The 20,355-nt window shown below is 58.8% G+C and overlaps 1 protein-coding gene and 1 long non-coding RNA gene across 3 annotated transcripts in view; one reads left to right on the top strand and one right to left on the bottom strand.

The window, feature by feature from the left end:
- The first annotated feature begins 1,087 nt into the window (after positions 1-1,087).
- Positions 1,088-20,355, top strand: part of KCNQ4 (potassium voltage-gated channel subfamily Q member 4) — a 56,444-nt gene continuing 37,176 nt past the window's right edge. For both annotated transcript variants that reach the window (XM_043877678.1, XM_043877679.1), the window contains exon 1: positions 1,088-1,756. In XM_043877678.1, coding sequence (XP_043733613.1) covers positions 1,443-1,756 — 314 coding nt within the window. In that variant the 5' untranslated portion in view covers positions 1,088-1,442. The remainder of the gene's footprint in view (positions 1,757-20,355) is intronic.
- LOC122677546 lies at positions 16,573-18,790 on the bottom strand. The gene is made up of 3 exons (XR_006335830.1): positions 18,435-18,790; positions 17,882-18,019; positions 16,573-17,010 (listed from the first exon to the last, which is right to left on the bottom strand). It is a non-coding gene; the product is annotated as an uncharacterized LOC122677546 (long non-coding RNA).

Here is a 20,355-nt window from a genome sequence, read left to right as displayed (position 1 = left end):
AGTTTGCTGCGGAAACGCTTCACCCTGGGGCAGGGCCTGCGGAGGGAGCGGCTGGTGTGGCCGAAGCTTTGGTCGGGGGAAGAGGGGAGGAGGATGGGGAAACGCAAACGACCACCGTGGGCGGGACCAAGGGGGCTAACGGGAATGAAAGGGCCTCCCCTAAAGCTAGAGAGAGTAGGTCAGGCACCAAGAACTTTCCAGCGGAGAAAAGTCTCGCCGTTTTGGGGTGGGATTCTGTGAACCTCTGCGGGAGGGTGGGGGTGGGCAACCGTCTGGCCTCCGTGCCGGTTCAGAGCTCACCTCCCAGCACCCGTGTGCCCTGAACCGCGCCCTGACCCGGAGGCGAGGCAAGGTTACGCTTCAGACCGGCTTGGCGCGGAGCAGGCCCCTCTGATCCGAGGAGACTTTGGGGGCAGCGTGGCCTAAGCGGGGCTCTTCCCGCATCCTAAAGAAGGGAAGGACAGAGGTGCGGTGGGTGGGAGGGCAAGCAGACACACCTGAGCCCCACAGTGCTACACGCGCAGGCCGTTCAGGCAGGAGCGCACCCCGCCACACACTGCGCGGGCACACTTCACGCACCACGTGCACGGGGCACAAGCCGACGGGGCACACCTCGGGGCCACCGCCACCCTCAGCGGGCGGGCCCCTGCACACCCATCCACCGCGTGCCCCCGCCCCGCCCCTCCTGACTCAGCCCCACCACCTCGCGGAGCCACAGCCACCCACTCGACACACAGCGGGCCCGTCTGCACCCACTCGCTCCTAAGCTCCGCGGGACGCGCGTCCCCTCCGCCGCCGGGCAGCGACGCCTCGCTCCGGCGACCACACCGGAGGCGTCCCGCCTGCCCCCAGCCCAGCCTTCGGGTCCACGCCGCCCCGCGAAGCCCGGCGCGCGGCTCGCACCCGCAGGCCGCCCGGCCCAGGCGCTGCCCCCGGGGGCCGCCGCCACTCGGTCCGGCCCCCGCCCCGACTCGGCGGCCTGCGCGGCGGGGGCGTCCTCCCGCCGCCTCCCCGCGCGTCCCCTCCCTCCGCCCGGCCTCGCCGGCTCGCTCGCTCCCTCCCGATTTGGGAACGCGGCCTCGGGGCGGGCGGGGGCGGCGGGGGTGGGGCGGGGCGGGGGAGGCTGACATGTGAGCGGCGCGCCGGCGGCAGGTGGAAAGGCGAGCGGCATGGAGCGCGTAATAAGAGAGTTGGAGTCGGAAAGAGCCGCCCCAGTCGCCGGGGAAGCGGGCGGTCAGCGCGGGCTCCGTCGGCCCCCGGACTCCGAGCGCCCGCCCCCGGCCCCGGAGCGGCCCCGGCCCGACCCCTAACCCCCGCCGACCGCGCCCGCCCCGGGCCGCCCCGCCGGCCCCGGGTCCGAGCCATGCGCCGCTGAGCGCCCCGCGCGCGCCCCCGCCCCGGATCGGACCCGGGCCCCGGCCCCCTCCCGCCCGGCGCCGCCCATGGCCGAGGCCCCCCCGCGCCGGCTCGGCCTGGTCCCCCCGCCCGGGGACGCCCCCCGCGCCGAGCTGGTGGCGCTCACGGCGGTGCAGAGCGAGCGGGGCGAGGCGGGCGGGGGCGGCTCCCCGCGTCGCCTGGGCCTCCTGGGCAGCCCCCTGCCGCCGGGCGCACCCCTCCCAGGACCAGGCTCGGGCTCGGGCTCCGCCTGTGGCCAGCGCTCCTCCGCCGCGCACAAGCGCTACCGCCGCCTGCAGAACTGGGTCTACAACGTGCTGGAGAGACCCCGCGGCTGGGCCTTCATCTACCACGTCTTCATGTGAGTTTGCGACCCCGAGTCCCCGGCCGCGCCCTCGCGCTGCCGCCCCGCGCGGCCCCTGCTGGAGCCTGGGCCCCGGGGGGACGGCCGCCCCGCCCTGGCTCCGCCTCCTGCCCCCCAGCCCCGAGGCCGGCAGACCCTCATCGCTCTGGCCCCCGGACCTGAGCCCGATTTCTGATCCCCTCAGCCTGACCATAATCCCCGCTCTCCAAGTCCTGACCCTTGCCCGACCTGACTTCTGACCTCCCCCACCTCAATTCCTTATTTCCATCCTTTCTCCAACCCCTGCGCCTCTGTTCCAGGTACTCCCCACATCCTGCTTCTTGTCCCCCGTCTCTCTCCAATCTGGAGTCACTGAAGTGTGGCTCCCTTTTCTCTCTTCCTCACTTCTATCTCCCTGTGTCCCAGACGCAGAGGACCCTTTCGCCCTCCCACACCGTCACCCGCTCCACAGCTCTGTAGCTGCAGTAGGTTCCCACCTGGGCTCCCCCCAGAGATGTCCCTCTCCAGGGACAACCTCCACCCCAGCCCAGGACTGGCCCCCAATTATAGGTGTTTGGGAGTCCCCTTGAGTCACCAGAGTTCTGACACTGGCCTGTGCTGACTTCTGTGAGTCTTCACACAGTCTTCCCTTCCACCCTCAACTTCCCCACGGCAGCAGTGAGCCATGCCGCCCGCCCTGTGGGCTCGGCCAGCTAGCCTGCCCAGCTCCCTGGCCGCACCAGGGAGCACCAGGCCTGGCTCTGCGCACCCCCAGGGGAAAAGAAAGAGGAGAGGGGTAGGTTTGGAAACACTCAGGCTGCGGGCCCCCTCCTCCCCCTCCCCAGGCTCTTACAACTTTCAAAAACACTGACCCTTCTTGGATGTAAAGAGTGAATTTTGGCAGCTCAGAGCTCTGTCTTGGGGGACGGCCTGGCCCAGCCGGGAACATGAGAGGCTGGGCAGATATCAGTTGAAAGACTGGGCCTGGCGCTCGGACGCTCGAAGGTGCCCGAGAGAGAGACCTCTGGTCCCTGGAAACTGTGCTGATATGAATCCCTTATTGCTGCCCCCAGAGAGGGCCTTCTGGTCTTAGGGTCTCCTGGGTGGTCCCCTTGCCTGTCCACTGGACTATCTTATAGTCCTTTTGCCTATCTGACTGTCCTTCTGCCAGAGTGAGTTTCTGTCTGTGTGTGAGTTGTCCTGTGTCTTCTCTCCTTCTGCTAGTCTGTTTTCACCCCTCTGTTGACCTGTCCAGTTATCTGTGTGCCTGTCTGTCCATCTGCCTCTCCACCTGACTCCCACTCTTCTACTTGTCTGTTTCCACCTGTCTTTGGTCTGTCTTTCTGCTGACCCACTGCTGCCCGCTTGCCTGCCCACAGAATTTCCGAGGGGAGGGGAGGAAATGCTGGCAAAGGAGCCCCCTGACCACACGAAGGGTAGAGGAAGGGAGCTCTTTCAGCCTGCATGTTCCCTTTTTTGCACCTCGGTGCCAGCCTGCAGGGGATGACAGCCATGACTTGGGGCAGGGACCTCGGGTGGGCCAGGTGGGGGTGGGGCAGAGAGTTGAGATTGCTCTAGACATGAGGTCAGACTTAGAGTCAGGGTCAGTGGTTAGGAGTAGCCCAATCCCCAGTGCCCATTGGGAGGGCCTGGGTGAATTTTCTGCTGCAGAGAGGGCTGTTGGAGTGCTGCGGGTTCTGTGTTGGGGTAGCAGGGACAGTAGCATCAGGCATGAGGGGCAGGGGACTGCTAATTAAGAGCCACTGCGTTGAGATGCCCTTGCCCACCCTACAGCTTAGGTGCTCGCGGAGCCTGAGACACTCCGTGGGCTCCGCTTGGGACATGACTTTTCCAAGGCAAGGCTGGGCCTGGGAAAGCACTAGGGCTCTGCGGTGGGGGTCCTTAGCCCCTAGGCCCAGCCTCTCAGCCCCTGTAAGGGTCACTGGGGGTGAAGGACCCGTCTCGTGTCCTCTGGCCAACATTGTCTTCCCCTCCTCTGGAGGGGCCGCTCCTTCCTCTCCAGGAGCTAAATCTGCTGGTACCTTTGCCCCACATCCTGCCCTTTCTCGATGCCAGGAATGCCCTGGCCAGGGCCAGGCTGGTTCTGACCACTTGTCCCCAGGAGCCCAAGGCAGAGACATCTCTTGGGAGCTCTGGGAGACGAAACGCGGCACGAAAATGTCCAGACGTTTGGGGGTCTCAGGGAACTGGTCGTTCATCTTAGAGGTCAGGGAGGACTGAGGGGTCAGGAACCCCAGCTTTTGCGTGCTGTGCAGTCTTGGGCTGATCGCCACAGCTCTCTGAGCTTTAGATCTCTGGGCCATCAGAGTGGGGAGAAACCCCAGCCTTGTGGGCCTCCGTCTTGGATGAGCCATGGGTGGGAAGGACTTTGGTAAGCCGCGGGGGCCTGTGGGAGGGTGAGGGATGGATGGTATATTGGGCTTGGGGGAGGGGGCTGCTTGGGAGGCCTCTCCTGTTCTTGAGGAGCTTCAGATGTGGGGTCACTCCTTGCAGGGTCTTGGGCAAGCCAGGAAGTGCTTCCTACCATTGGACTTCGAGCCCGATTGTTCCACTTTTGGTCCAAATCCTTCCCTCATCCCCAGTGACCCTCACAGGCAGCCCAAACGAGGGGAGTCCAGGGTGCACAGGTAGCTAGGAGCCCCTTGCCCCAGATGCGGGCCCTGGTGGGAGGGGCCCCAGGAGGGAAGCCTCTGGGAGAAGGACCCAGGGAGGAGGGAATGGAGGTGAGCTGGCCCTTTCACCCCAGGGCACACCTTCCTCACACCTGCCAGTCAGGTCCCTCTGGGCCCCACCCAGAACCCGCACCTTCTCTGGCCCCAGGTGTGGGCGATTGCCCAGAGGACCAGCCCTGGTTCCGCCTCTCCCGCCAGCGGCTGCAGCCGCTGGGAAGCAGGAACCGCTGACTCCTGTCTTCTCATTGAGATCCAGAAGGAGGGACTGCTGGCTCTGCGAGCTCTCCCGCTTCCCTCCAGGCCCTTGGTCCTGTCACCAAGCCCCCACTCTCCTCCCCTGGGCCCCAGTCCTTGATTTCAGCCCTCAACTCTTCACAGGCCCCGCTCTCTGAATTTTGAGAAACACCACATCACTTCCCGTCCTGCTTCCGAGCCTTTGGAAGGGATGTTTGCTCCTTGCTGCCCCCTGCCAAGGGCCACCCTGGCCTCCCTTTTGAAGTCAGAGGCTGGAAGGGGCAAGTCTGAGCAAAGCACCATCTCCCCTCGTCTTCCCCACACTGCTGAGCTGCTTTGGGACTCTTGCAGCTCCCAGCCCCCAGCTGCCCCGCGAACTTTCTCTAAGTGAAGGTTTACGCTCTGTAAACATCCTCCGGCAGCCTTGTCCCTGGGGTCAGAAGCTGTGGGAATGGGGAGGGAAGGAGGCAGCGGCAGCTCCCGAAGCCCTCAGCCTCCCAACCCCGGCGTCCCCCCACCTCCCACCCTGACTGTCTGAGAAAGAACATGGCCAGCAAAGGGTGCCCAGAGCCCCAGGCCTCCCTGGGAGGTGGGGCCACACATTTTGACAGCCCCATTTTGTTTATGAGAAAACCGAGGCTCTGGAGACCCATCACACAGTAGATTAGTGGCAGGTGCAAGAGCTGGAGCCGAAGATGCCTGACTCCCTGTGCAGGGTCTCCCCGCTGCTCCCCGAGGCTGCCTGGGTTGGCTCTTGAAGTTTGAACTGAAATTGCTGATCACGTGTGGATCATCAGCTGTGTGCCGAGCACCGAGCTAAGCATCCTCTATAAACCATGTTGCTGCGTCCTTCAGCAGCCCGGCAAGGTGGGTGCTGGGGTTCTCCTCGTGCTGGTGAGGAAACTGAGGCTCAGGAGAGGTCCCGCAATCAGCATGGAGGAGCCTCAGCCCAGAGCTGGGGCTGCCCGCACTGTCTTCCTCCTGCACCTCGGCTCCAGCCTGCACCCCAACCCTGGCAGCTGGGTGGCAATTGCCCGGCCTCACACATGCAGTCACACTTCGGTTGTGCACGGCAATGGTTCTGCACACACACATCCCCACGATATGCCCATTGGTCTGTCTCACTCATGCACTCTCAGCAACTGGGACATACCTGCCCGTGCATGTCATAAGGGCACCCCTAGCACACATCCAAGGCGAAGGAGTCTGATGCACAACTGCTCCCACCTTTTCTCTGTCTTCACAGACGCACACTTGGATCTGCGCCCCAGCCTAGACCTAGGACAGGGCAGAATTGGTCCCATTTCTTGAGTTTGCTGCCCCTGCCTGTCCACAGCTGCAGGGGTGCCCTATGGGTCTGTGTGTGTTTCTTCATCTGCCTTGGGCAGCTCCAGATCCACGTGGGAGCGGGTGGCTGACTTCCTAGCACTTTGCCAGCCTTTGCTTCTCCTGAAGGGCCCTGTGGTCTACTGCTGGGTTCACTGAAACACAGAAAGGAGCAGGTACTGGCCCAAGGTCACATCTGATGAGTTGGCGCTAGAACTGTGCCTGGAACCGAGGCCTTCTGCCTCTCAGATCAGGATTTTAATGTTTTTGCTTATTTGGCTGCACCGCACACAGGATCTTCACTGCAGCATTTGGGATCTTTAGTTAAGTTGCAGTATGTGGGATCCAGTTCCCTGCCTAAGGATTGAACCCAGACCCCCTGTATTGGGAGCACAGATTCTTAGCCACTGGACCACGAGGGGAGTCCCAGATCAGGACTTTAGATACTATTTTTCATTTTCAGCTGATCAGGAAGATTGCTCCAAGAACTTGGCCTTGCAATGGCGAAAGTCTTGGGGTGTGACCCAGATTTTTTGTACTGCTGTTTTTCGGTCCCAGTCCTTTAGTTTGGTCTTTGTAAGAGGGGAAGTGGAGAGTCTATCCTGCCAGCCCTCGAGCCCTTCTTCTATCTCTCTCCCTTCCCCTTCCACTCCTTTGCTCCCTCCTTTCCACATTCTCCATGGGGGTCACTGGAGCATGTTGGATCTCTTATTGTCTACTACCCCATCCCAGCTCCACAGTACATTCATTCCTTCCATTGAGGAAGCCCTGCTGGATGTCTAACTTCAGGGTCTGTTGCTGCAGAAATCTATATTTTCAGAATGTTGGAGCCAGGAGAGTTTCAAGAGGTGATTATTCTTAGGCTGATGGCAGCACTTTGAGTGGGTGATAAATTCTCAGAGCCAGTCAAGGGAGCTGAAATGGTCTGGGGAACAGGGAGAGAGGAAGGCTGTGCAGACCCAGAGGAGGCCATGCGGGGAACTTCCCCAGACTTGGAGAAGCCAGCTGGAGGTTTTCTCAGCTTCCTTCCTCCCCCAACATGCACACCTGTGGGTCTTTGGCCAGGGCCGACCTTCTTATGGGTTATGGGGCCCAGGAGGGAATTCTGAGTATCTGACAGTTGTTGGGCTGAGATGGAGGAGTAGGGGGGACTTTTCATTTCCCCAAATGTTGCCCCACAGCAGGTTAAGAGTATGGGATCCAAATCTGCCAGATTCGGGTTCGTTTCTGGTTCTACTCTTGGCAGTTATGTGTCCTTGGGCAAGTTACTTAACCTCTCTGAGCTTCCGTTTTCTCATCTGAAAAAAATAGAGGACTCATAATACCTGCCTCTAGAACTGTCAGGGCCAAGTGAGGGAAAGCACCTGAGTATCACCATTATTATTATATTGTTGTTGTTGTCATCGCACTCCTCCCCAGGGAGAGATTTGATGGATGTCCTTGTCAGCACCATGAATGTGTCTGGGTGTTCCCCAGGACAGAGCAGGAGCTGCGTTCCCCTGGGTTGCGGGGTGAGTGGCTGGGCATGGGGAGCCAGAGAATGCATCTCTGTGGGCGTCTGAGGAATGCTGCGCGGCACTCTCTCTGTTAACCCTCGCAGCCATTACATCAGCTGGGCACCGTTGTTATGCTCATGCCCACTCGAGGAAAGTGGGGCTGGTGAGGGGACCTCACACACCTGCCCAGGATCATGCAGAGAGTGAGATGGTGGCTCCAGGACGCCAAGCAGGGTGCCTAGCGTCTCACTGACGGTTCCTTCCTTCACTTGACAAATAGAGTTAAAGAGCATCAACTCTGTACCAGGTCTGGGGAGGCAGAGAGGCAGAGCATGTCTGCCCCAGCCTGGCAGTGGTGGTGGGGGCATCTGTCTGGACCACTGGGCTCTCCTGCCTCCTCTCCCAGGGGGCTCCCAGAGAGGGTGGAGGTGTGTGCGTGTCTGTGTGTGTACAAAGAGGAGGGCATCCATGAGGGTGTTGCTGCAGAGCTGAGGTCAAACCCTGCAGCTAGCCTGGCCCCGGGCAGGTGGAAGTGGAGCTGTGGGACCCAGGGGCACAGGCAGGGAGGGGAGGGCCACCCCCACTCTCTCCTGAGCACGCTGTTCTGTGGATAGGCACCGGGCATCCCCAAGGAGACTGCGAGGTCTCGGTCCCAACACTTGCTGGGAAGGTGCCTGCCCCCGACTCCACCCCAGCCCGTGAGCCTCACTGTCCCCCTCTGTAAAATGGGGCTAAACGGGAAAGTGGGCTGGTAAGGGCTGCCTGGCACAGTGGGACTCTGGATGAATGGGAGGAGCCGCTGTTTCAGACCTTCAGTCTTGTGGGGTGCGGGGTGGTGGGAGTTCTTCTCCAGCACCTTCTCCCTGAGCCCCCCCAAGGACTGGGCAGCACTGAGAAGGGCACTCAAAAGACTGCCTGCCTCCAGCGGGGACTCTGGAGGGCTGGGGAGAGGGTGCTGATCAGACTTCTGAGGCCCCCACAAAGCGCCCCCTGCAGGACTCCAGGTTTTCTGGGCAACTTGTCCCTCGGGTAGGATCTGTTTGCCCTGGGGGTTAGCGCCTGGGGGGTGGTGAGAATGGGAGGGGCAGCCCCAGGCAGAAGACTAATTGGGCTGGGAATCCGTGGGCAGTGCCTGAGGGAGGGAGGCGAGGGAGCAGGGATTCAGCGATTCCTTCCTCTCTGAGATTTGGAGAGCACTGGGTGGAGTGGGGTCTCCAGCCCAGGGGCCCTCCCTAAATCCCTGCAGGGAAATCTGGGGAACACTTTCTCCTGAGACTCCTCAGACATCCAGGCCAGGGAGCTGGGGGATGTCAGCTGCCAGGAGCTGGAGATAAATGGACCCACTGAAGCAGGTGAGACGGAGGTCAGACAGCAGGAAGGACTGACTGCTCCACACCAGGAGGCAGAGTGAGATTCCCTGGGGTACCCTTTCCAACGCTGGGGAAACCCATCTCAAGCTGGGCTGGACAAGATTTACCCTGCTCATTATCCCTACGAGCAAGTGGTGCTGCCCCTCACAGTGTAAAAGAAGGAGAGTGGATAGAGCTGCTTGGGCCCCTGTGTTGGTGGGGGGCGGGGGAGGAACAGATCAGGCACCCTTGAGCTTTTAGGGAGGGTGGCCACAGGCCACCTCTCCTCCATCCTTGCTTCCCTGCTGCTCCTCCCTGGGAGCCTCAGGCCCGTCCAGGTCACTGTCTTTGGGTTTATTTTTTGCTGGGCTAGGCTCTCCCCTGGGAGGGGAGGGGTAGGGAGAGAAAAAGGGAGAAGGAACTGCTCTGTCAGCACAATCGCGGCGCCTCTGCTCCTGCCCTCCTTGGCCCGGCTGCCACCCTCTTCCGGAAGGACCCAGCCCTGGGGACAATGAGGCCCCAGACCTGTGTGGGACCGCCTTCCCTGGGGCAAGACCGGCAGGTCTGGAACAGGCCTTTCTTCCCTCACCCTTCCTTCATTCATCCTGTCGCAGAGCATCAGAAGCAGAAGGGCCTCTGAGCTCAAGCAGGTCATGGCTTCACTTCACAGTTGGGGAAACTGAGGCCAGGAGGAAGAATTCAGCACACCTGGGGCCTTCTCCACCTCCCCTCTGCAATAGATGAGAGTTGTGCTAGAGTTGCTGAGAACAGAGGGAAGCTGCCTGCCAGTTCCGCCTGGTCCTCTGAGAGTTGGGGGCATTTTCATTTCAGTAGATTTCATTTACTCATCTAATCTTCCAGCCTCTGGGGACTGGTATCCATCTGGTGGGAGAGACACAGGATGGGGGAGGAACATATGAACCATGCCTCTCCCTCCAACCCCATGCCCTTTGTCTTCCTTTTTGTTGAAAAATAAATTAGCCCCATTTTACAGATAGGGAAAGTAAGGCCCAAAGTCAACATAGCTAATAAGTTGTTGAAACAGGATCTGAACCCAGGATGTGGCTCCTGGGAGGTTGCCCTGCTGCCTCCTTGCTCGCACGGGCCCTTCCCTTGGGCTCTTCCCGGGGTTCTGTCGGCTGCCTCCTCCTTTTGCTTTTTGAATGTTGGGGCTCCTGGGGCTCTGTCCTGGGTCCTCCTCTCCATGTACAATTTCTGTGTGGGTGGGGGTGTGTCTCACATACTCCTGTGACTTGGGGGCAGGTCACCTCTGTGATGACAGCATCCTGCTCTGCAGTTTCATCCCTAAGCTTCCTGTGGACCCCTTGCCTCTTCATTCCCAAGGAACCTCAGGCTTGGCATTTGTCTCCAGATCTACCCTCCCCTCCCCAACAGTGACTTCTCCACCCCCAGGGCCCAAGTCAGGAAGCCCTTTCTCAAGCATCCTTGGCTCCTCACCTAAGAAACAGCTTGGAGTGTGCCCAGGTGGGCTTTTAATACTCCAGATGCTTTTCCCTCTGCCTCAAACTCCCTCCCCTCTCCCGCCCACCCCATCATCTAGAGAACTCCTATCTATCCTTCAAATCCCAGTTTGAACCACCGCTTCTTCTTGGAATCACTCCCTGCGCGCCCCACCCGAAGCCTGACTGGGGGCCCTGCAGAGACCCCTGAGCCCTACGCACCCGCCCTTGTGTGTTCTGGGCTCCGCTCGGTGGTGGGGGTCGAGCACAGTTCTTGGTTGGTAATCAGTGAATGTTTGCTGAGCCAGGGAATGAAGGTGACATTGAGGCAGGCTGTAAGGATGAGAAGGGTTTTGCTGATTAGAGAGGAATGGAAAAAGGACCCCTAGGTCCTCTGGGTGCAGGCAGTGAGCTGGAAACGCTTGCCATTTTTGTCCTGAGCGCGCTCCAGGTGGCGGCAACAGCTAGAGAAAGGGCTTTGAGGTGGGACTCTGCTCCTCTACCCTCTTGGCCTCAGGATCTGCAGAGTCTGGTGTGTCCAAGGCCCTGAGGGTCGGGCTACAAAGGTGGGCTTTGCCCTGTGGATGACTGAGAGCCACAGGCAGCGGCAGGTCAGGGAGGCACCACTGGCTGGGAGCCCAGGCTTGATTGATCTCTTCTCAGAACTAGGGCTCTGCAAACACTAGACCACTTAGCTCCCCAGGTACTGCTGTTGGCAGCACTATTCATGTTCCCCTTTTGCAGATAGGAAACTGAGGCTCAGACGGTGGGAATTATGTGCACCAAGAGATTTGTCCATGGTGGAGTCAGGATTCAAACCCATGTTTGTGCGACTCCCAAGCCCAAGCTCCAAGGGATTCTCACATGCGTCAGCAGACCCGGGCTTTTTTCAGTGACCTAAGGCAAAGCTGAGAGAAATAAGGACAACGTGGTGACTTTTTCATAAAGCTAAATTTATTCCATTTAAAGGACTGTCATTTAGTCTGAGATTATGTCCTTTCTTTTATGAAATGATGGGCCTGGGAATTTTTTAAAGAATGTCCTTACTTGGCGAAATAAAAAAGTTGACAATCTCACGCTGTCCCTAAATTGTTTTTGAAAATTTTACCCGTGCGTGAAATCCCTCAGTCTGGGCGCCATCCTGCCTCCTCCCGCCTGAGCTTTGGGACCAGAAGTGGGAGGAGTCCAGGTAGGAATGGAAGGATTAGAGGGCTGGGGGAGCCTCAGTCTGCCCTGTCTATTTCTCCTGGGCCTCAGGGCCAGCCTGCCCTGGAGTGCAGCAAGGACCAGCCCAGGGCTCTTGCCAAGACTGGTCTGCATGGAGGATGGGGCAGGTCACCCAGGATCAGGGCTTACCCCTCCGTTAAAGGAACACTGAACCCAGAGTCAGCCGGCTGGGGGTCGGTGCCCACCTCTGCTTCTTAAAGACTGTGTAACCTCAGGCAGGTGACTCAGCCTCACTCAGGCTCCCGCTTCCCATCTTCCATGGAGAAGGACAGTTATCATCTCTGCCTGCCCCCAGCATCAGGTGCCTCCCGGACTACAAAGTGCTATGAGGAGCAGAGGGCCTCCCGCGCTTCCACCCTCGCTGCTCCCCAGCGCACGCTCCCTCTTCTCACCCTGGCCTGCACTGGTTTCAGCCCCCAGGTAGGACATTGTGGGGATCGGGGGTGGGGGGGAAGAGTATGGGTTCTATTAGAGCATGTATTCCAGACTGGCAATTCCTTTCCTCAGGAGCCCCTGCAGTGTATCTGGAGGCCTGGGGGCAAGGTGATATGGAGGGGGTCTCTGTGACAACCTTACCGGGGCCAGGCTGAGAGGCCCAGAGTTCTAACGGTTTTCATATACTAATGAGTTTCATAGCCTAACCTGTATGGGGTATGGTGGTGCCAGATATGGGGTATTTTCCACATGCTATTGTACTTCATTTAGTCCTTTTCAGAGCCCTAGGAGGTAGGCACTGTCATTACTCTATTGTATAGAGGAGGGTGCTGTGCTGCGCTTAGGATCTCAGTTGCATCCGACTCTTTGTGACCCCATGGACTGTAGCCCGTTAGGCCCCTCTGTCCATGGGATTCTCCAGGCAGGAATACTAGAGTGGGTTGCCATGCCCTCCTCCAGGGGATCTTCCCAACCCAGGAATCAAACCAGGGTCTCCTGCATTGCAGGCAGATTCTTTACCAGCTGAGCTACCAGGGAAGCCCATAGCTTAAATGGTCAGCAGGTGCCCTGTCACGCAGCCACTAAGCGTGAGTATCCAGGAGGACCGAGTTGAAGCCTGAGGGGGAGGGCCTCTGTGGTGTGAGAAGGTGGGAGCGGGTTCACTGGGCTCTGGGGGGCGAGCCGGGGTGGGGGACACTTGCAGTATACATGAGGAGTGCTGTTTGGGCTGGGAAAGCAAGAGACACCTTCTTGCTGGGTGACTTCAGGCAGTCACCTCCCTCTCTGAGGTTCAGCCTCCCTTGTTGTTGGGCCTCTCATAATAATAAAGATAATAACAGCCCATGCTTATGGAGGACCTGCTGTGTGCTGACACTGCTCTGAGGACTTGCCGTTTTTTCTTTCACTTTTTCCTCAGTGACCAGAGGAGGTTAGGTCCTTTAGTTATGCCCATTTTCCAGATGAGGAGGCTGAGGCACAGAGAGGTTGAGTAACTTGCCTGAGTATAGGTCGTGGGGCCAGGAGTCAGTCACACCCCAGAATCTAGCTCTAGAGGCCGTCATCTTTCCCACCAGATTATGCCTCACTGGGGGCTTCCCTGATGGCTCAGGCAGCCCACTCCAGTATTCTTGCCTGGAGAATCCCATGGTGGGCTACAGCCTCTGGGGTCACAGAGTTGAACACGACTGAGCACACACATGCATACCTAACTGGCCCCGATGGGCCTGCCTGCTGGGAGGCTGCTTCGACAACCAGCTAAGCCTTAAAGTTCAGGTTCTCTCTCTACCCCAGTTCTACACTTTCTTGCTCTTTCATTTGGGAAGCCTTGCCTGGCAGTCCCTGAGGGGCCAGGCCCTATCCCAAGAGCTGGGGACAGAGCAATGAATCAGACTCTCCCCTGCTCCCTGGCGGGAGATGTGCCAGGCGGCTGGCAGCTGTCTGGGTGGAATCCTGTGGGGGCCCAGCTCAGAGGAGCCGAGCCCAGCCCCAAACTGGCGGTGACTGGGAAGGCTTCCCAGAGGAAGAGGTTTCAGCGGAGACCTGAAACGTGAAGAGTCAGAGTCAGCCAGGCAAAGAGGAGGAGGGAATGGCATTCTGGGCCGAGGGACCAGCATGGGCAAAGCCCTGAGGTGGGGCTGAACGTGACCTTTGCACAGAACTGAGAGAGGGCAGGAGAGTGGGAGCCTGGATGGGGTGGGAGGTGTGCAGACAGCAGGCTGGAGCATGAGCGAGGCCAGGCTGAGAATGCCAGGCTGAGGAGCAGAGACTTCCTGGAGGAGACTGGGTTCAGGAAGGAACCGAGGACAGGAGTGCCATGGGCGAATTGGTGACTGAGAAACGCCCCTCTGGGTCTAGCAAGGGGGGCAGGCTCCCTTGGGGAGCTCTGGGGCTGCCACTCGCCAGGCCTCTCTTTCCCTCTGCCTTCCCCTCATGGCCCAGCCGTCTGAGCGGCTCCTCTGGAGCTGCCCACTAACCCTGCCAGGGCCAGGCTGGACCTGGCCTGAAGCCCTAGGGTTTTTGCCTGTATGGAAAGTTCAGCTGCTTATGCAAAGCCTGGCCTGGGGGAAGGTGTGTGTGAATGAGCTGAGGGAGGCCTTGGAAGCAGAGTGGTAGGTGCAGGTCCTGATGGGGGTTGGGGGTCTGTGGGGGGCTCCAGAACAGTGATCTTAGAACTGCCCCACGAGAGCATCCGGGCTTGGCCCAGTGGATGGTGGGGCGCCCTGAGGAAAGGGGCAGAGCCCACAGGGCCTAGCCTGCTGAACTCCCTGTCTGCCAGTTAGGGTGTGGAAATCACTGCCCCCTCCCAGCCCCCTCAGTCTACAGATGCAGAAACTGAGGCCCAGAAGAGGGCATGGAACAAACTTAGGCTAGTGGCAGAGCCCAGGCTTAGCCCAAGAGTCCCGATTGTCCCCATCAACAATAAAGAACAGTGCAAACCTCTCTGCAGCGCTGCCCTGGGCTCAGGTCCCCTCTACGTGGTCTTGGGCAGGTCTCTTCACATCTCTGAGTTTCAGCCTCGGGGTCCAAAATGCTGCCTCATACCGTGAGAAGAGCGTCACCTCTCCCATTTGAAGCTTTAAGGCATGCCTGACCCATCACGGGGCTTAATCAATGTTTACTCAGTGAATCTCACTGAATTCTCACAATGCTGGAGGAAGATATTTATTACACTATTTTTATACTGAGGCTCAGGAAGGAGAAGTGACTTGCCCAAGGGCATTCAGCGGAGAAGTGGCTGATATGGGGCTGGAGCCCAGGTGTCTGGGCACCTGTCTAGGACCCCTGATGGACACGCTCCTATTTTGAGCTCTGGTGAAAAGCAGCTGGTGTCCCAAGCAAGCTCCATCCGTTGGTTGGCCAAAGTGTGTGTGTGTGTGTGTGTGTGTGTGTGTGTGTGTGAGGTTCGGCTGGCCAGCAGGCTGGAACTCAGCTCACATCAACCCCTGTGCTTCTGTGCTTGGGCCAGGCTGCAGCTGCTGCCCCATGGGGAAGGGACCTTTCCACTTGCCCTCCTGCCTCAAGGTTTTTTTCTTGTGGCCTGGCTGGCTGGAGAGAAGAGCTGGTCATGGCATGACTAACAGGGCACCTGCCAGCCCCTCCCACGTTGGAGTCTGGCCATCTAATGCCCTGCACATGACAGGCATGGGGTGGGCGCAGGGTGGGGAGAGGGATTTGTTCTTCTCTAATCCGGGGGCTGCAGCCCTCTTCTGTCTTGGCCAGGGCCGTGGGAGAGGTTTGTCCCTGGCTGGCCACCCCTCCATGCCCAGCGGCCCCAGCTCAAATCCCTGGCAAGCACCCAGCACCTCTGCTTGGGGCCTTCCCTTGTCCTGCTTATGCTCCCCGCCCCGCCCCCACACTGACGGAGGCCGAGCTGGGACTTATGGGGGCAGATGCTGGGGCATCTGTGACTGGTGGAGATGCGGTGCCATGCAGCATTTGGGGCTCAAGGATGGGGGCAGTGTCAGGGAAGTTTGGCTCAGGCTGGGGCAGAGTTAGGGAGAGGACCAGAATAGGGATACAGAGTTCTGAGTGTTTGGGGCTAATGCTGGGCCACCCCTTCCTGGAGAAATTTGGCTACAAGTCAGGGAGGCAAATGTGTGGGCCGTGCCCGCCACCCCCCCTCCATCGCTGGGCGGTAAACACAGCCGTCTCCCAGGAGACGGGCCCAAACATCTTGGCCCCCCACAGTTATTTATACCAGGACTCCCTCTCCTTCTCAGGCCTGGTCTGGCCTCTCAATCCACTCCTGAGCTGAGCGTCCTGAGCGGAGGGTCCAGCCCCTGTTAAGGCAGGAGGCCCCAGCAGCAGGCCTGCTTAAACCCCACTAGGGACTGGGCGCTCACCACCTCCCAGCGGCATGTCTGCTAGAGGCACTGGGTCTTACTGATCAGAAATGTGCTCAAGAAGGCCAGGGCCTGGGGAGGAAGCCAGAGTCGTGGGATCGAGCTCTGCCTTTGCTTTAAAGGGCTGTATGACTGTGGTCCCTGTCACCTCAGCTTCCCCACAGTTCAGCAGGAGGAAAGGGTCCTGATGGTGCAAACTTTTAAGCAGTAGATCTGGTTCTTTAAAGGAATCATGACACAGGAGTACAATACATAAATACATTAAAGCCGAGCTGCTCTGGGTGGAATCAAGGGTGGGGCCCCAGACTTCTGCCCACTCAGCCTCTATGGCCCTGCATGCCACCAGCCTGGAGCCTCTGCATGACCCGCCTTATTCTAGAACACACTCCAGGGGACCCTGGAGTTCCCGTTTCAGGGCTGGCACAGGCCTCTTGACTGGTTCACCAGCCCAAGGTCCAGTGTTGTGTGAGTGCTCCTAGGATCAAGAGCAAACGTTTGCAGCCAGTATAGATGAGAGCAGGCTGGAGCCACCACAGGAATGTACCCAAGGCCCTTGCAGTGAGGAATGAGCCCAGTGTGGGAGGAGAAGAGGGCACACCAGGGGCTGGGTACTGGAGGGGAGCTGGGGCTGGCTGTCCCCTCTCTGCCAGATTCTAGCATGGGACACCAAGGAGTCAAAGGTTTTAAATTCGAACCTAGCCCTCCAGATCGGCACGAAGGTGAATATGTCAGGAAGGATAGAACATCTTTTATTTAACAGCTTGTTGGCTTATAGTGTGTGGGTCTCCATTTGTACTCTTTCCCAGTCTCACCAGTATTCAAGATGGACTTGCATTGGCTCTCCCTCCATCCACCCACCTCTGTAGGAACCCCAAGGTGCCCTTACCCAGAAATCTCAGGCTGCAGAGGACTGTGGGAAATTCCTGACTCACGGATGCTCAAGGCCCTGGAGACCTGGGTCTTCTTGTTTCCTCCCAGATACTGTCTGAGCTTCTACTTGGCCAGCCTGGGAGATGTGGAGGAGTCAGAATAGGCTTTACCCTTGATGGATGGATCCTAATGAGCTGGTGGCGGTGGGGTGGGAGTGGACAGAGGAAGAAACTGTCTCTGCACGAAGTGGTCCCCAGAGGGGGCCAGGAATCCCAACCAGGGGCTGGGCTAGCACTCCTCAAAGCAGATCAGGGATTCTTGGGGAAGAAGGGGGACCATCCTGAGGAGAGGAGAGAACACGAAAGTCACCACGGTGGAAATAGACAGGGTATGGAAGGGTGGAGTGTGGCCAATACCTAGTGTGTGTACAGCCTCAAACGCTGGGCTGAGAACCTCAGGTGGTGAATCATGAGGAGTCATTGTAGGATTAGAAATCAGGGAGGGGTGCTCAGACTGCAAGGTTAAGTGAACTGGGGTGAGGTTGGGGATGGAGTGGAGTTGTGGTGATCAGTGAAGAGGGAAGAAGGGAGGAGGAATGGGGTGAGTGCTTGGCAGGACAGGAGTGAGGGGCTGGGAAGAAAGAGTTGGTCTCAACTTTGCCTTCTGGAACCTCCTCTCCTGTGTCCTCCTTTGCTCTGTCTTGGTTTCTGCCTCTTTCCCCCACCATTCCGCTGCCCTGGGTCTCCATGCTGGAGAGAGGAGCACCTGTTCCCACACTCATCTCGCCATATAGGTGGCAAGTGGAAGCCCACAGCTGTGTAGGAGGGAACCTGTTCATTCACTCATTCACTCAAATAATATTGATAAGCTGCTCTTGCACCAAGCTCTGTCTGAGGTGTGGGAAAGAGTGGCGAGAGAAGTTGCTTCATTCATGGAGCTTAGATCATGGGGGGCTGGGGCCTAGACACTGTATCTTTCCCTGATGTTCCCCCTCTGGCTCTTTGGCCCATGCCGTTGGATGCCCGGGAGTGGGGCCTCTCTCCATTACCCACTCATTCATTCCAGCTGCCCTGGCATTAGCATTCATCTTCAGAACATTGAGGAGGGGGGTTCAATGATCATGGTCCCAACCCCAGGGACCACCCATCTCCATGATGAACCTGGGGCCTGGGGGCAGCACCCAGGCTCAGGCCCTAGTCTTTTTCACTTACCTGTGACTTTGAGCCCCTCATAAGAAACTTCCTGGCCTCAGTTCTTTATCATGTGGGGCTTTGGGAAGCCCCAAGGAAGTGAGAGGAGGGAAAGACCTGTCAGCTCCAGTGTTCCCCATTGGTGGACAGCTCCTCTGGCTGTGGGTAGAGGTGGAGAAATGCCAAGGGCTCAATATCATCATCATTGTCAACCAAGATAATAGCTACTGTCTACTGTGTTCACTGTGGCCAGCCTCATGGTTCCTCTCATTTAATTTAGTCCCCACGACCAGCTCCCTATGGTCAGTGTATCTTCTCTCCCCATTTGTCAGATGAGGAAACTGTCTCTGTAAGGTGACATGCCTGGTTCGATCCGTTCACCCGCGAACATATCTGACTCTGAGAGCCCTTAAGGACGGCGCGATGAGGGTGCTGCTTGGCACCGGGCTGCCCCTCCTGGGCACTCAGCCTCGAGAGTAGTAACCCAGCCCCACCTCCTCCCCCCACCCTCCTCGGGGGCTTGCACCACCCTGAGTCTGGGCACTGGGTCCTACAACACTGGCCAGAGCAGTACCAGGGGCCGGATCAGTCCAGGACCCGATTTAGGGGCCTTGGCACCTCTGCGTTCCGGGGCTCTCCGTGCCCAGCAAGCGGCGTTGGTGGGTGGGCTAGCCGTGGACAGGGTGTCGCGCCCCCTTTTCGGCCCCCGTCCAAGGGGACGCAGCGGCACCTTCACACTTTCCGCTTGGCCCGCTGCTCGCCTTTCAGGCCGCAGCGTTTTCAATTGTTAATTTGGAAACGGAAAAAGAAGATGGCGGGGCGGGGGAGGCCGCAGGGAGGTAACTTGAGCCTGAGCGCCGCCCGCGCCCCTCCCGCGAGCGGTGCTGGGTGTCGGCGACGCTCCGCCCCTTCCAGGGACCTCCCGGAGCCCCGCCCATCACCGCGCCCCGCCCCTTCCAGTAGCTCCTCCCCGCGCCGACAAGGCCGGGTCAGCCTCCCGGACCCCGGAGCGGGAAGGGGCCCCTGGGGAGGAAGGGAGAGAGGCCGTGCCGAGGGAGGAGTCCCTCTGGAACCCTCCTTGCCAGGAACCCCTCCCTCTCCCGAGGAGCCCCGCCTGCTGTCAGCCTCCTCCGTGTCCCGAAGTGAACCCAAGTCTTTCTGCAACCCCTCTGGGCGGGATTCAAGCGAGCCAAATCCCTGCCTCCAAACTGCTGCAAGAGGGATCATTGGCCCCATTAGACAGACGGAGAAACTGAGTCCCAGAGAGAGACAGTTCACTTGCTCAAGGTCATGCACCTAAGTCTGAGTTCTTGAACCTGGTAGGGGTTTGCTTCTTTTGGTTCTTAGACGTGTAGAGTTCTGTCTTCCTCAGGAGAGGAGGGGGCGCCGGGACTAGAGGTGCAATCTGTCCCCTTCCCCTAACCTCTTCCCTCTTTCTGTGGTTAATGAGCTTTTTGGAAGTCCTGCTTTGATCTACCCTGACTCCTCCTTGTTATCATTATTCAATTATAGGGGAGTTTTGGAGGTTGAGGGGCTTCCCTGGTGGCTCAGATGGTAAAGAATCTGCCTGTAACACGGGAGACCCAGGTTAGATCCCTGGGTTGGGAGGATGCTCTGGAGAGGGGAATGACTACCCACTCCAGTATTCTTGCCTGGAGAATTCTGTGGACAGAGGAACCTGGTGGGCTACAGTCCATGGAGTCGCAAAGACTCAGACACCACTGAGCGACTAACACACTTTGGAGGTTGAAGGAGGTCTCTCTAGACTTTCCACACACAGGAGTGCCCTGCAAATGAAATGTAAAAGACCCTCCACTTCCAGCGACTCTAGAAGTTCCTGAGGATGGGCAGCTTCATTCATTTCCCATTGGGAAGCCAAGATCACCAGTCCCAGATAGGTCAGCAGAAAATGGGGGCTCTTGGAGACCTTTCTTCAACCCCCTCCTCTCCCTGAGGAGTAACTGAAACTCAGACACAGCTTCCCACCCCCTCAGCCGGGTGGGGCAGAGCCAGGATGGAGAGCCCTTGATCCAGGTCCCTAGCTTTGCCCACAGCCTGTGCCTCCCCTTCTGCTGCCCCCAACCCTGACCCCTTTCTTGGAGCCACCGCGCAGGCCCTTGCCTTTTAGGGGACTCTGAATCAGTCAGAACCTCTCCCCTTAAAACCCAAGAAAACTGAGGGGATGTCTGCAGACGTGCTTCCAGCCTAAAGCCTAAGACCCTCCTCGCCGCCCCTCCCTCTTGACCGTGGAACAGGCCAGGGTCACTCAGCCAGCCTTTCTCAGCTGTCCGAGCCTATTGGAGCCAGTCTTGCTGGATTTGGTCTGGCTGGTCCTGGATTTGGGGTTCCCACCCTGAGCAAGGCTCTCAGAGCAGCATCTGTAACCAGCAGCCCCAGGTGTGGCCTGCGAGTTTGCATGCTGCTTTGCTTGTTAGCAGCAAAGGCATCCGAACACTCCTCTCCCATCATTTCCCCTCAGCCTCCCACTGGATGAG

The sequence above is a fragment of the Cervus elaphus genome, chromosome 20 (assembly GCF_910594005.1).
Source record: "Cervus elaphus chromosome 20, mCerEla1.1, whole genome shotgun sequence".
Classification (NCBI taxonomy): Eukaryota; Metazoa; Chordata; class Mammalia; order Artiodactyla; family Cervidae; genus Cervus; species Cervus elaphus.
This window is presented reverse-complemented; position numbering and strand designations above follow the sequence as displayed.